The 14949-nt window shown below is 50.3% G+C and overlaps 1 protein-coding gene across 1 annotated transcript; it reads right to left on the bottom strand.

Annotated features, from left to right (window-relative positions):
- Positions 1 to 1663: 1663 nt before the first annotated feature.
- Positions 1664 to 10285, bottom strand: TADA (tRNA arginine adenosine deaminase). Its single transcript, XM_048685124.2, has 4 exons — positions 5837 to 10285; positions 5663 to 5750; positions 5071 to 5198; positions 1664 to 2194 (listed from the first exon to the last, which is right to left on the bottom strand). Exons 1-4 carry the CDS (start codon positions 10138 to 10140, stop codon positions 1921 to 1923), a joined length of 4794 nt encoding a protein of 1597 aa, XP_048541081.1. The 5' UTR covers positions 10141 to 10285; the 3' UTR covers positions 1664 to 1920.
- Between the last annotated feature and the right edge of the window lie 4664 nt (positions 10286 to 14949).

Consider the following 14949-nt stretch of genomic DNA (forward strand, 5'->3'; position numbering starts at 1 on the left):
TTTCCTTTCCTGCGTAATTTCCTTGTCCCCAACCAAAATACCTTCCAAAATCTCATCCCCTGCCACTACTTCCCCCTTAACAAACAAGTTATAAGCTTTGGGGTGGCATTAGAGTTGCTCTTAGGTGTAGGGGTTGTTCAGTTCAGCCTGAGTTGGAGACAGGACAGATATGGGAACAAGTGGAATAGGATGAGCGGATGCACTATTGACCTTGGCATTGGTGGTGCGTTTATTACATATTTATTTTTATTTACATATTTTGTGTGAACTAATTCATGGGTTTAATGTATGAATCCAGAGCCTCGGTCCACCCATCTAGAAAAGAGAGGGCAATTACTAATTAGCATAATTCTAGACAGGACAATGTATTGCATTGTTTTGTACGTTCTGAGTACACACGGTTGGTATGGTAGGAATCTTCACTGGCTTGCCTTGTGCCAGGGTGATATAAGGAGTCGTCGGGACCATGTTCCAGCTGAGTTGCACATTAGTAGATTGGTAGTACAATCTTTTGGAACTATGCATAAAACTGCGAGAAGACAAGCTAGCCTCTGATCCGAGACTGTTGTTGTTCTAGGTGAATAGTGATACTGATGTCAAGTCATACTGTCTAGCGGATTCATAAGTTTGAGAGGCATCGGGATAACGTACTCTCCCATACATCACTCTGTACCTCATCATTTTCTTTTAGAACGAAGGCTTAAGAAAAGCTCGGCTTTGAATTAACAAAGCCATCAACCAGCTAGGATTATAATGTAAAATTACCCGTGCTTCATCATTAGTGTCTGCCTCCAGCAGGAGGAACGGGAACCATGTGCCCACCACCTCATCATTTTCTTTTAGAATAAAGGCTCAAGGAGGGTCCGACTTTGAATTAATAAAGCCATCAACCAGCTAAGATTACAATGCAAAATTACATATGTGTCATCATTAGTGTCTGCCTCTAGCGGGAACAGGAACCATGTGCCCACCAATAATTTGGTGTGGCTTCAATGCTGGACTGGCCTGAGAATTATGCTTGTTGTCATACTTCTCGTTGAGCTCTAAACATGACTGGTGTTTCTAGGAACACGTAGACGCCATCTCCACATCGGTGCGCAGCTATGCATCCATCTCCACGCCGATGCAACTCTGCATCTACAAAAGTGATTAAAAAACCAAAAACCCAATTCAGTGCCTAGGCTCGTCTGCACCCGGTCAGAAAAAAATCAAAACAAATACTAAAAAATGCAAAAAAAAAATCCAATATTTTTGTGTGATAGATAATTATATGTGTGAAGTTCGTTCCAAATTTCAACTTATTTGGACATTTGAGCAGCTCTCGGCAAAAAAAAAACAAATTGGGTCAGAACAGTGTGTGAACAGTAAACTTTTTTACAGACCCTGAATTTGTCTTTTTTGCTGAGAGTTGCTCAGAGGTCCAAATGAGTTGAAACTTGAAGCACACCTCACGCATAAACTTATCTACCATACAAAAAAAATTGGAATTTTTTGAATTTGTTTTGATTTTTTTCGTTAAGGAGGATGCAGATGAGCTCGGGAGCAAAAACGCCGCACTCTGCACTGTTTTTTACACATCCATATCGAACTGTCTCAATGATAACCTTGTGCTCTCTTTTTTACCCTTTTGCCACTAGTACAAATGAAATGGACGAGTTCTAAGTTCTCTTCTCCCCAACACAAGGAAATTATTTGCAGGCTCTGTAGACATAAACCTGCCAGAGAACTTATTTTCAATATTATTACATCTAAATAGCCTTTGCATGACAAAGAAAAAACACAACCGATACACAAAATGACAATTAGCTTGGCATCCAAAGAAGGAAACAAGGATGACGTCGCACAGAAGCCCTGAAAGGTTGAATGCGAAAGCTGCCGAGTCTACAACTACATACAATTGGGACAAGAAAAGAAGTACTACTATAAACAGAAAACAGTGCCAAACATGTGTTGCATCTTGGTGAAAAACTTGATCGGATGGTGACGATGCCCCGAGTAGTGCGCGCGAGGTGGCGACTCTGCCCTCTTCTTCTTCCTTCTCAGCTGGAAGAACTGCTGCATTATCTCCGAGCACTCCGTGGAGAGGACACCACGCCTTACGATTATCTTTGGATGGAATGGGTGCACAGGCCCGGCAGTTTGCTTCTGGTTCGATGGATCCAATGTGCTTGTTTGCCCATCTCCAGGGAAAAGCCTATAAAACAAGTGCAGCTGTCTCTTAAGTTCATGTCTATGATGAATGAGGTGTATAGAATTGACAGTACATATATGATGATGAAAGCCATTGCCCATTATTCAAAGCAGTTCACTCATACATGACTTGACTCTGGAAACCATTTCTAGGTGATTTAATCTTATATATCAATCTGATTTGTGTTTGAGACTGTTAGAGTACGTAATGAGCCTAATGGCCTGGGCTGGCGGTATAGCCCATTAGTCTTAGGGTTAATTAGAGATAAGGGTCGCTTGCTTAGGAGTCAAGTAAGCCTTGCTGGGGAGTCAAGTAACCTCTCTATATAAAGAGAGGAGATATATCAATCTAATCAAGCAAGAATTAAGAAGGAAATCCTCTCCCTCTTGCCCGGTCGTGGCGCCCTCCTTCTAGCATCGCCATAACAATTTGGTATCAGCTAACTTCAGTTCGATCATGTCTTCACCGCTGCCCAACCCGTTTCTTCCGCTGCCGGTCACCTCGGCGACCACCATGACCGTCGCCCCGCTCCTACCCGTGCCGGGATCCTCCGTCGCGCCCGCCCCCGCCGTCCTCACCTCGGAGGAGGTGTCCGGGGCGCTGCGGGACCTAACCCAGGCGGTCCAGGAGATCCGCCTGTTCTTGGCCGGGTCCTACAGGCCGCACCCGGCTGCGCCGCCCATCGCCGCCACCGCGCCGTCGTGGCTGCTGTGGCAGCCGCCGCACCAGGAGGCCTCCACCGCGCTCGCAGGGCCGCTGCATCTGCCATCCACCGCCACCACCGCCCCGCCCTGGCTGCAGTGGCAGCCGCCGCTCCTGGCGGCCTCCGCCGCGCACGGCGCTCTGCCGCAGCAGCCACTGCTGCCCCAGGGTGTCCCCGCCGCGCTCGCCGAGCCGTTGCAGCTGCCATCCACAGCCACCACCGCCCCGCCCTGGCTGCAGTGGCAGCCACCGCGCCCGGCGCTCCGTGCAGCAGCCACCGGCGGTCAGCTCCGGTCCCACATCGATCGTGCCGACGGGAGTCCCGATCCACCAGATCAAGTTCCCGTCGTCGCCATCGCCGCTTCCCCAGGGCGTCCCCATCCAGCAGATCAAGTTCCTGCCGTCGTCGTCACCGCTTCTGACTTGGATCACTACCCGCCACGTGTCGGCGGCGGTGAGGCTGCAGGCTGCCGCGCGCGGCCTCCTAGCGCGTCGGCGTGTGCGGGAGATGCGTGGTCTGCAGCTGCCGCTCCTCCAAATTGCCCTTCGCTGCGCAAAGGACCTCGATCTCATCCACTGCGTCGGGGATCTTGGGCATGCGGTTTCCCCCACGGGCGACGGGCATGCTGTTTTTCCCGCGGACAGCGACCTCAAAGTCTGCGACATCGGCGGTTGGGGGACGCACCCCTCCTCGTCATTCTCCATCGCAAGCCCTCCACTCTTCCCTGTGTAGTGCAGACCAACAGCCGTCCGGCGGGGAGAAGGCAGGGTGTCACCGACAGGAGCACACCGCGTAGCACCACTGCATTCCGCCGTCGGCCGCCGCGAGGGCGCCTCTGCTGGTCGCTCTTGCGACCACTTCCAGGTGGCCATACACATGCACTCCTTTTGTCCAGGTGGTGTCCATCGGAACCAGGTGGTTGTACACGTGCACGTCCGACGTGCGGATGGTGTCCACTTTTTGTTAAGGGGTCCAAAATAAAGCATCCCAATCCATTTCAGGTTGAGAGTAATAAAACAAGCCGAGATGTAAAAGGCTTGTTTTTAGATGTTAGGTTTGTGTTGCGTCGAGTCATGGTTATAAGTTGGTTAGGCTGCAGCTCGAGGACAAGTTGCATGTCCAGGTGAGGTGTAGTGTTAGAGTACGTAATGGGCCTAATGGCCTGGGCTGACGGTATAGCCCGTTAGTCTTAGGGTTAATTAGAGATAAGGGTCGCTTGCTTAGGGGTCAAGTAAGCCTTGCTTGGGAGTCAAGTAACCTCGCTATATAAAGAGAGGAGATGTATCAATCTAATCAAGCAAGAATTAAGAAGGAAATCCTCTCCCTCTTGCCCGGCCGTGGGCAAAAAGGCCCCCGGCCGGCCCTCTCGCGCCCTCCTTCTAGCATCGCCATAACAGAGACAGATACTAGAATGAAATGCAAAGTCAAATCTTTGTTAGCTAACGAAAAGCAATACATCTAATAGGATCTTTAGTTGCTTGGAGAAGTGGGGAATAGCTGTTTTTACTTCCATTTTTTATATAAAATTAGGATATTTAGCATTACAAAGTAGATGGGCATCAGGGCAACAAGCTTCACCTTTTTCTGCAACACGTTCCACATGCAGCCTAATAACCATTTGAACCAGCAAAAAATGAATAAACGCAACTTATGGTGCTGGCATATGGTATCTATCTGATAGAAAGGAAAAGGCCATATTATCCCCTTCCACGTTCAGAAAAGGCTAACAAGATACACCATTGCCATCGCACTCCAACTAACGTGTATGTACAATCCCACCACCTGGAGTCAAGTATTCATTGACTCGAACTTGGGTTTCTATTTATCGTATTGTCGGAGCCTCCCTTGTAGTTTTTCTGTAAAAAATGTTAGGGCATACCTTGAAGATGGTGGTGTAATCATTCAACCAATAAGGTACATGGATAATCCTTTTTGGCTGTGGAGAACAGGTATGTGTGCGTGTTGGGGAGGGGGGTATGACTAGGATTTTCTCCTTAACTCACTAAGACCAGAAAACGACTAACTACAGCCCAGCATCTGAACTATAACATCATCTTGAGAAGTTAGATTGCCAGATGAATCCAAATAACAATATTTTGAAGGCAAAATATTGTGGTATAAAAAAATAACCAACTATGATATTGTGCTACATGGTAATATGGTATACTTCCCATACCTAACCCAGCTTCCATCCGCTCCAAGAAGCTTGTTCGGGGCTCCCCATACTACAGTGTCAACTCTTGCTTGAAGAATAGCACCAGCACACATTGCACAAGGTTCCAGTGTCACATAAAGTGTTGTATCCTGCATTAGTTTTAGTTAGCAAATTTGTGGAAAGGATGATACATATGTAACAGTCTAAGGATTCACAAAACTGAGGAATTTTGCATACATAACTTTTCATTAAAAAATATTTTACAAGAAATTTCAAAAAAGAAAGATGTACATTGCTTGTGATAACTGAAAAGCAATAGTCTTGCTGAACTTCAAAAATAACAACGAACAAAATTACAGACAATACATCAAGCAAAGACCAAGGACATGGACCTGTCTGAAACTATGAGCCATACACATGTAATTATTGTGCATCGTCAATTATCCATGCCCAATTCCCAAATGTCAAGTTTGAGATGATTGTGCACCATATAAATATAAATAATAATCAATATAACAAAGGAAATGACTTAATAGGAGGGCAATGGATTCTCTTGCGATGCTTTGACAGGATTGAGTAAGAAAGAAAAATGGTATTGGGTGTGAAATAGTACCGCCAGGCGCCACGTCTTCAGTTTGCTAGAAGCTTCTCTTATACAAACAATTTCAGCATGTGCAGTTGAATCCCTGAGATCTTCAACTCTGGACACAAAGTTAAGATTTCAGATTCTTTTGGCCAACTGTTGGCTACATCGTACTATAATATACGAGTATTATACCATACTTACAGATTGCAACCACGAGCAATAATTTCACCATTATGTACTAGCACAGCTCCAACTGGCACTTCCCATATATCTGCAGCCCTCTGAGCTTCAAGTAAAGCCTCCTTCATGAATAGTTCATCAGTCTTTCTCTGTTTAGCATCATGCTGGTATGCTTCCTCCCATTCATCAAATGTTTCCTTCAATACCTGCTTATTTCTCTGAATCTTTCTCCTCTTCAGCTCAGCATCTTTATCTTCTGTTCTTAAAACTTCAGGGGCCTTATGCCCAACAATCTTTTCTTTCATCCCAGTGGAACCACCAGTAGGTAATTCCGTTAATTCTGAGAAAGCAGATGAGGTAGTTTCATGTGGTACCATTGCCTGGGTCTGAGGAAACTGGTAAGGTGTTATAGCAACTGAAGGTCCATATCTCCAGCTACCTGCATCGTCACTGCGACCAGCTTCCTTAGCTTTGATGGTCGTAGAAGAGGTGCCGGCTGAGACTCCTTTTCCAGCATTAATTTCAGCGGAACCCTGAGTTGAGATTCCGGATGAACTAGCAGCTTCATGTTCGGGTGAATGTCCTACTGTGACATCTACCAAAGTTGATATGCTATCCTCAGCTGAGCTTCCGATGGTATTTCCTTTAGGTGATGCACCCACTTCAGACTGTTTTGCTCTCTCCCCTGAAATCTGCACATCATCCTTGGTTATTTTGGGTGCGGAGTCTCCTTTGGATCTACCTACTTCAGGTACATTGCCAGCTCCTGATATTTGCAAACCTTGTGTACCTGTAGGCAAGCTTTCATCCTTTAGCGTTGATGCTACTATAGATTCTGATTCTCCACTGTGTGACTTCATCAATGAATGGTCATTTTGTTTGCTACTCCAATTTCTCTTTTGAATGCCATCATTATCATGCCCGTGACTTGACAGCCAACCCTCCGACCTCTGAGAATTACTGGATGAACTTTTCCTAAATGATTTGCTGGTAGAGTCATGAGATTCACCATGCTTAACCCAACCAAGACGGACTATGTCTGCAACATAGGCCCAAAGTGACTTGTGAACTTTTTTAGCAATAGCAGTTTCACTTTTGGGTGTCTGAGAGGCTGAGTTGGTACCTCCATCAGCTGAGAACCCTTCCTCCTTATCAGCCGTCTTAAAGGTCTCTTGAGAAGTAGTACTTTGAACATCCCAAATCTCATCTGATGGTCCCTTCATTCTGGACCTGGATGACGATCTCGTTGTACCTTCCATTATGGACTTCTCGGTTTTCTTTGTTGAAGTAGTATCTGCATCTGAGACTCCTCTTTGGAGCTCACTAACGAATTGTCCTACATGAAATGTAGATGATTTCTCTAATCGAGCAGCTGATTCTAACAAGCTTTCGTTGACAGACTTTCTGGTAGATGAACCACCTTGTATATTTTCTCTTGCGGTAGTTTCAGACGTTCCCAGTATTGTTCCTCTTTGCTCCATATCTACATTAATGATAGATGCCTCTTCGGTGCTCTCGATCCCCAAACTAGTAATATCTTTGTCATCAGAGATTCTGCCAGTGCCTGTATGCTGTGAATTCAAAACTGTGTCATGGTGCACTAATCTCCCGGTTTCTTCTACTCTTGTCAGTCTTTCTCTAGAATCCTGGGAGGATTCAGAAAATGTGGTCCCAACTTGATTGCTTCTGTCTATAACAGAACCTTGTGTAATTTGCAGATCACTCTCATCACGGCTATCCCTTGCCCCCACAATATTGAGGGCTGAAGTCCTACGAGCTTCATTGTTGCTTCGGTTATGCGAATTGCTAACAACCGCAGTGTCACTAGCGTGGATCTTAGTAAGATCAATTTGTTCCTCCACACTACTAACAGTGTTTACAGATGAGGATGGCTGAAATTGATCATATATTCTTGTTTGGATATGGCTTTCTGAAGTACTTGTTGTAGCAGCATTGTTAGTACAGGCCTTAGTAAGTTCCGCTTGTTCTTGCATCTCTTTTGTGCTGTCAATAACTGAAGCCGAGTGAACTTGACCATACACTCCAGTGTCATGATGACTCTGTGAACCCCTGACTATTGTACTATCGCCAGCAATGACCTTGTTTTGATGGATTTGTTCTTGCTCGCCCCTTGCCTGGTCAATGAGACTTATGCTAGTGATAGAGTTTACATCTGATCTAGTGTCAGAACGATTTTGTGAGCTCCTAGAGGCAGAAATATCACTAGCATGAATTGTGGAAACATCAACATGTGTAACATTCTGCACATCTATGTCCGTTTCATGTATCACCTGCTGGTTTACATACCTCCTTTTGTCTCTTGTAATATGAGTTATATTTTCTACAGAGGTAGATCTATCATCGATATCCAGCTGATTGACTTCCTCATAATTTCTCTGTGAGTGAGAGGCCCTGCTAACATGTTGACTACTATCCATCTTTATATCTGTGAGCTTTTCTGTGTTTGTACTTGAGTCAGTGAGTGCGACAACCTGCTGATCCACCACATCATGCTGATCAATTTGTCTTCTACTGTCACTAGCCATCTTTACAGAACTTAGAAGAGAAGATGACTTATTATCAATGTAGTTTCTTCTATCTTCCAGTTGATTACTCCGTGTTTCTGAATCCAGTTCAGTGTTGTTACCTCTGTTTACTGATATCTCCACTATCCTCTGTGAGCTCTTTGATTCATCCTTTTGTGCCGCTACTTGCTGGTCCACATCGCTACTGTGCTTCAAAATGGAAGAGTTCTTTGAACTGGAAATCAACCTCGTATCATCCTCGGTTATAACCTTGACATCTTGTGTTCCTGTCCTATGATCTCTTACCCTGACAAGCTGTGCATCATCATAACCGTACTCATCTTTCTCATCATTTGACAAACCAACTAAGGAAGAATAGCGTCGGCCTCTCTCTTCCAATGTTTGTGAAGCTCGTCGGTCTACATTATCATCCCACCGCACCCTCGAGGATGAATTCCCCCTTGAAACTCTTGTATCAACAGTCTTCCTTGAACTCGAAGCCCTCTGTGAATCATCCTCATGAAATGCAGATGCAGACCTCTGAGACCTACCATGTGAGTAGTGCTTGCGCTCAGCAATATCTTGATCATCCTCCTCCATATACTTCTTTCTCCTTGTGTTCTGAATAACAAATCTTTCATCATCATTTCTAACGCGCCTCCCATCTCTTCTCACATCATCCTCACTATCGATTTCAAAATCCATCCTCCCTGTTCTCCGATCAAATCTTCGGTCATCCTCATTGTACCTGCCAGCTCCCACTCTTCTAGCATCATACACATCCTCATATTCAGAATCCCTTCTTTCTCTTCTCCGATCATATTTCCTGTCATTCTCACTGTATCTTCTAGCACCAGCATTCCTTGCCTCATCAGATTCAAACTCACTCCTGTCTCTCCCTTCCATCAAGTCGCTTCTTCGCCTTGCATCCTCGTCGTCGATGTAACCCCTCTGCTCCAACCTCCTCCGATGATACCGATGCCTGTCATGCATCCCATTCACATCCCGAATTTCCCTCCGTCGGCCACTGTACCCGCCTTCATCATAGTATTCATTTTCCACACCCTTCCTCTGACGGCAATCTCTACATCTATCATCTTCATCTTCTTCTTCTTCTTCTTTCCACTTCCTTCTAAAACTCGACTTACCTGGCCGCTCCCACTGAGCGTGACCACATTGATCCTCATCCTCTTCATCATCCCAATCACTATGGCATTCCGTCGAACAACTTCTGTGCGGCCACTGGCCGCCCTCATACTCCCATACTTCCTGCCGCACCGCCCTCCCCAGCAACCTCGGCGTATCCCGATGTCCACAGCTAGTTCCGAGGCCTAACCTGTCACTGCCGTAGCTGCCGCAACCGCATCCCCGCGCCTTCAATCGCCGGCAACCCACTCCGAGATCCGACCGTCCAGCGCCCTGCCCGCAGCATCGGTGCCCGCGCCCCTCCAATCCCCAAGTAACGTGCTGAACATACGACCTTCCGCCGCCGCTGCCGCCGCTGCAGCAGCAGCGGACGGCCGCACGCCGGTGGCAGCAGCTGTGCGGCGGATGCTGCGGGGGCGGGGGCCGGAGCCGCGCGGAGAGGAGGAGGAGGTGAGCGGAGTGGCGGAGGAGGTACCCGTCGAGCAGGAAGCGGGGAGAGAGGTGAGGGTTGAGCGGGAGTAGCTCGCGGTGAGCACCGTCACCGTCGTAGTGCTGCTGGCTGCAGTGGTGCGACGGGGCGTAAGGGGAATGGGAGCTATAGGCCGGCTTCGCGGCCCTGAGGGCGAAGGCGGCGGCGGAGTAGGAGCTGTACATGGCGGGAGCGGGACGAGGGACGCGCGGCGACCGCCGGCGGTCCGACCGCCGGAGAGTGGAGCTGTGGGCGCGGGGTTTGAGGTGGGAGTGTCGTCCCGGGCTGGAGACTGGATCGCCCGTGACCGGACGTCAGGGGACTGCCAAACCCACCAGACATGCTTCCCCTGCTGTCCGATCGGAAATGGACGGCTCGGATTGGGCGCCACTGGTTCCTGACACTGGTTCAGTGAGCCACCTGCGGCGCATGCTGTGTGCCGGATCAGACAGCATCGTTAAATTTTTTTCCGTCACGCGACTGCTAGCGGCTTAGCAGCTTGAATTGCGTGTACGCGACTGGTTTGCGTTTTTTTTTTGGAATGTTGGCAGGAGAGCTGCCAAATTCATTGATCAGAAAAAGATATTACAAGTAACACCCTCAGAGGAGGAATGCATTGCATAAGGCGAGTGCTAAAAAAGAAAAAATGAGAAAGGGTTGCTCAGTTTATCAAGGAAAACCGGGCGAAAACCTTAGCGGCACCTAACAAGACTAGGCCTAAAGCATCACAACACATACAACATGTCAGAAGGCCAACACCCCACGACACACCCGGCCGGGCACTCGAGCGCTTACATCGCTACCAAGGTGCACACCGACAACCGTCGTATCAATCCGGGCTGCCACTAGCATATCCACCAAACTCGACGACACCAAAGAGGAACGCTATGTCCGATAGAGCAAACATATGCCGCTTCAATCCCGCAAGGTTGGCTGACATAACTCGCCCAACACACTTTGCATGCGGAGGGTGCTTCTGCTGCTCTCACGGAGATGCTACACAAGCCGTTGCCATCCACCTACATGAGCACTGAGTCCCTCTGGCCGAGTCTAACTTCAAGACGATGTCCTCAAGAGGAGACACGATGCCAAGCAAAGCCAGCGTCGTCATTGTCCGACCCGGAAGACCGGATCTAGGGTTTCCCCCGAAGAATGTCAGACAGGGGAAGGGAGCGGCTGCGACATCGATGCCTCCAACAAGGGGACGGTGCCCGTAGGCGCCGCCATCGACTGCTCCGGCCACAATCGGAGCGCGGCTTTCACCGGCAGCCTCACCCACCCAAATCCGTGACCCAGCCAGCCCTTCCTGCATACCAATTCCATGGCTCACAAGCACCGTTCCACATCTCAGCCCTCAGGCCGCGCCCAGGAGGTCGCCGGCCAGCTATCCCGACAGATCTGCATCGGGAAAGCAAAATGCCCAGATCGGGCTCAGCCCCTGCTCACCACGCCCAGGAGCTTGATGCTCCCGCAACGCCCGCACACCTTCGCACTGTCCCACGCCCAGCCGACCGCCATACCCGCCGCCGCGATTGCGGCACGTCAGATCCACGCGTGCCCGCACCACAGCAGCTCACACTCCGCGTGCGCCGCCCAGCCTCCAGCTCGCAAGGACGTGCCGCCTGACTCCAGCGCGTGCCAGGCCGCGCCGCGCTCGCGCCCGACAACGCCCTTCACCCGCGCCACCGAGCGCCTCCTCCGCCCAGGGGAGCAGCCCCGCGCAGATCCAGCACCAGGCGAGAGGGAAGAGAAAGGCCCGCCGCCGCCGACGCCGTGCGGGCTTTGCCCGACGGCGCTCGCCGGCGGCGGCGGAGGGAGGGGGGTGCAGGTCTGCAGCCTGCGACGGCTAGGTTTTCGCGCCCGGGCCGCCCCGCGAGGGAGCGGCACGGGGCTGGGGGAGAGCTACAAAAGATAAGATACTGGTTTGCGTTTGGAAAAGGTGGCTTGCTGCAGGTCATGGGCGGCGCGACGACAAGATGCGAGATGTGGATGCAACGTGGGGTATCATGGCCTCACGGCATCTTCATGCGGAGGCCTTCGCAGACGATTTTTTCGCGTCGGCACCGAAAAAACGGCTCAGTCGCACCTCAGGAGTCCGATTTTCGTCGGTCTGGGCCAAAATCAGCGACGGCGGATTCAGGCCGAACCCGGCACGCTGGGGGCGCTCGGGGGCGCCGGGGCGAGCGGTTTTGGCGCGAGAAAGCCGCGGGCTAGCCGCGTCAGCGACACCGCGCCTCGTCCTCCCCCAACGCCCCGGTTTCCCGCGCGGGGAATCAATGGTAAGGCTGCCGCCGGTCAGCCTTGCCATTGATTCCTCACGGGCGGCTCGTCACGGGACGATGCGCCGACGCCTCCCCTTCCTCGCACGCGTACACATGGGCGCAACATGACTATATAAGTCGGTGGCCTCGCTCGCCTGTGGCCACACAAGCCCCGCCCTCGCCGCCGAGCTTTACCTCTCCCGAGCGCCGCCGCCAAGCCCTCTCTCTCCCGTGAGCCACCGCCCAGCCCCTCCCTCTCCCCCCTCTCCCGATGGTCGAGCGTTTCCTAGGAGACAAGGCGGCGGCCAACGGCTTCGGCCGCCGCACTCTCCGCGAACAGGAGTCGTGGCTCCTGTTCCAGGTGAACATCCCGGCGCCGCCGGACATGCGCGCCAGGCCGACGGGCTGGAAGCTCAGCAACGGGGGAGTGCCCATTCCCCCGTTGCCCGACGACAAGGTCGAGGTCGTGCGCGCCTCCCTCACCGACGCCCAGCTCTCCCTCCCCCAGTACGCCGCCGACAACCACGCGGCTTGGGCGGCGTACTTCCAACGCCGTCAGCAGCAGCGGCTGGCGTCCACCAACGACGCGGCGGTGGTCGGCGGCCTGAAGAACAGCGAGGAGCGCCACCTGTGGTGGGGCGTCCCCGGCCGCACACTCGAGGGCATGCTGACGCACCTCGAGGGCGACAACAACCCGCCGTTGGCGTACCCCCGGCGAGGGTGGCCGCGGCGCCCCGCCGACGCGATGGGCCATGGGCGCCAAGGAGGTTCGGCTCCTCCTCCTCTTCCTCCTCGCGCTCTTCCTTACACTCCTCCGGCACTCCGGTGCTGCTCGGCGTCAAGGCCGAGCCCGCGGCGGAGACGCGCTCGGCCGACGCACTCGCAGCGCCGGCATCGTCATCAACAAGGGCGGTCGGCGCGCCTCCTCGTCGGCTCCTCCTCCGTGCTTCGTCAAGCCAAAGACGGAGTCGGGGCTCGCGCCGGTGAAGGCGGAGCCGGGTCTCCCCGCCGTGAAGACAGAGCACGGCGAGGTTGAGCTCAACGACGACGCGACCCTTCAACCGTGAAGACAGATCGGAATCGACCGCGATCTGAATCGATGCGTGTATGACTCCATCAACCGCGTTCTTGCAACGTTTCCGCTTAGCGATCTTCAAGGGTATGAAGATGCACTCCCTCTCTCTCATTGCTAGCATCTTCTAGATTGATCTTGGTGACACGTAGGAATTTTTTGAATTATTGCTACGTTCCCCAACAGTGGCATCGTGAGCTAGGTCTATGCGTAGATTCTATGCACGAGTAGAACACAAAGCAGTTGTGTGCGATGATTTGTTCAATTTGCTTACCGTTACTACTCTTATCTTGATTCGGCGGCATTGTGGGATGAAGCGGTCCGGACCGACCTTACACGTACGCTTACGTGAGACTGGGTCCACCGACTGACATGCACTTGATGCATAAGGTGGCTAGCGGGTGTTTGTCTCTCCCACTTTAGTCGGATCGGATTCGATGAAAAGGGTCCTTATAAAGGGTAAATAGCAATTGGCATATCACCGTTGTGGTTTTGCGTAGGTAAGAAACATTCTTGCTAGAAACCCATAGCAGCCACGTAAAACATGCAACAACAATTAGAGGAAGTCTAACTTGTTTTTGCAGGGTATGCTATGTGATGTGACATGGCCAAAAGGATGTGATGAATGATATATGTGATGTATGAGGTTGATCATGTTCTTGTAATAGGAATCATGACTTGCATGTCGATGAGTATGACAACCGGCAGGAACCATAGGAGTTGTCTTAATTTATTGTATGATATGCATGTCAATGAAAATGCCATGTAATTACTTTACTTTATTGCTAACCGTTAGCCATAGTAGTAGAAGTAATAGTTGGCGAGACAACTTCATGAAGACACGATGATGGAGATCATGGTGTCATGCCGGTGACGATGGTGGTCATGCCGTGCCTCGAAGATGGAGATCAAAGGTGCAAGATGATATTGGCCATATCATGTCACTTTATGATTTGCATGTGATGTTTGTCATGTTTACATCTTATTTTCTTAGAACGACGGTAGCATAAATAAGATGGTCCATCACTAAAATTTCAAGAAAAGTGTTCCCCCTAACTGTGCACCGTTGCGAAGGTTCGTTGTTTCGAAGCACCACGTGATGATTGGGTGTGATAGATTCTAACGTTCGCATACAACGGGTGTAAGCCAGATTTGCACATGCAAAACACTTAGGTTGACTTGACGAGCCTAGCATGTACAGACATGGCCTCGGAACACGAGAGACCGAAAGGTCGAACATGAGTCGTATAGTGGATACGATCAACATGGAGATGTTCACCGTTGATGACTAGTCCATCTCATGTGATGATCAGACACAGCCTAGTCGATTCGGATCATGTATCACTTGGATGACTAGAGGGATGTCTGTCTGAGTGAGAGTTCATTAAATAATTTGATTAGATGAACTTAATTATCATGAACTTAGTCTAAAATGTCTTTACAGTATGTCTTGTAGATCAAATGGCCCACGCTAATGTTGCCCTCAACTTCAACGCGTTCCTAGAGAAAACCAAGCTGAAAGACGATGGTAGCAACTATACGGATTGGGTCCGTAACTTGAGGATCATCCTCATAGCTGCTAAGAAAGCATATGTCCTTGAAGCACCGCTAGGTGACGCACCCATTTTCCCAGCAACTCAAGACATTATGAACGCCTAGCA

This window comes from Triticum urartu, chromosome 7A (assembly GCF_056163025.1).
Source record: "Triticum urartu cultivar PI428250 chromosome 7A, HENAU_Tu73, whole genome shotgun sequence".
In the NCBI taxonomy this organism is placed as follows: domain Eukaryota; kingdom Viridiplantae; phylum Streptophyta; class Magnoliopsida; order Poales; family Poaceae; genus Triticum; species Triticum urartu.

Coding starts and splice junctions, on each gene's coding strand:
- TADA (XM_048685124.2), bottom strand. CDS start 10,140: ATGTACAGCTCCTACTCCGCCGCCGCCTTCGCCCTCAGGGCCGCGAAG. Junction 5,751..5,836: donor ATTGCTCGTGGTTGCAATCT/GTAAGTATGGTA, acceptor CTTTGTGTCCAG/AGTTGAAGATCTCAGGGATT. Junction 5,199..5,662: donor TGAAGACGTGGCGCCTGGCG/GTACTATTTCAC, acceptor AAACTAATGCAG/GATACAACACTTTATGTGAC.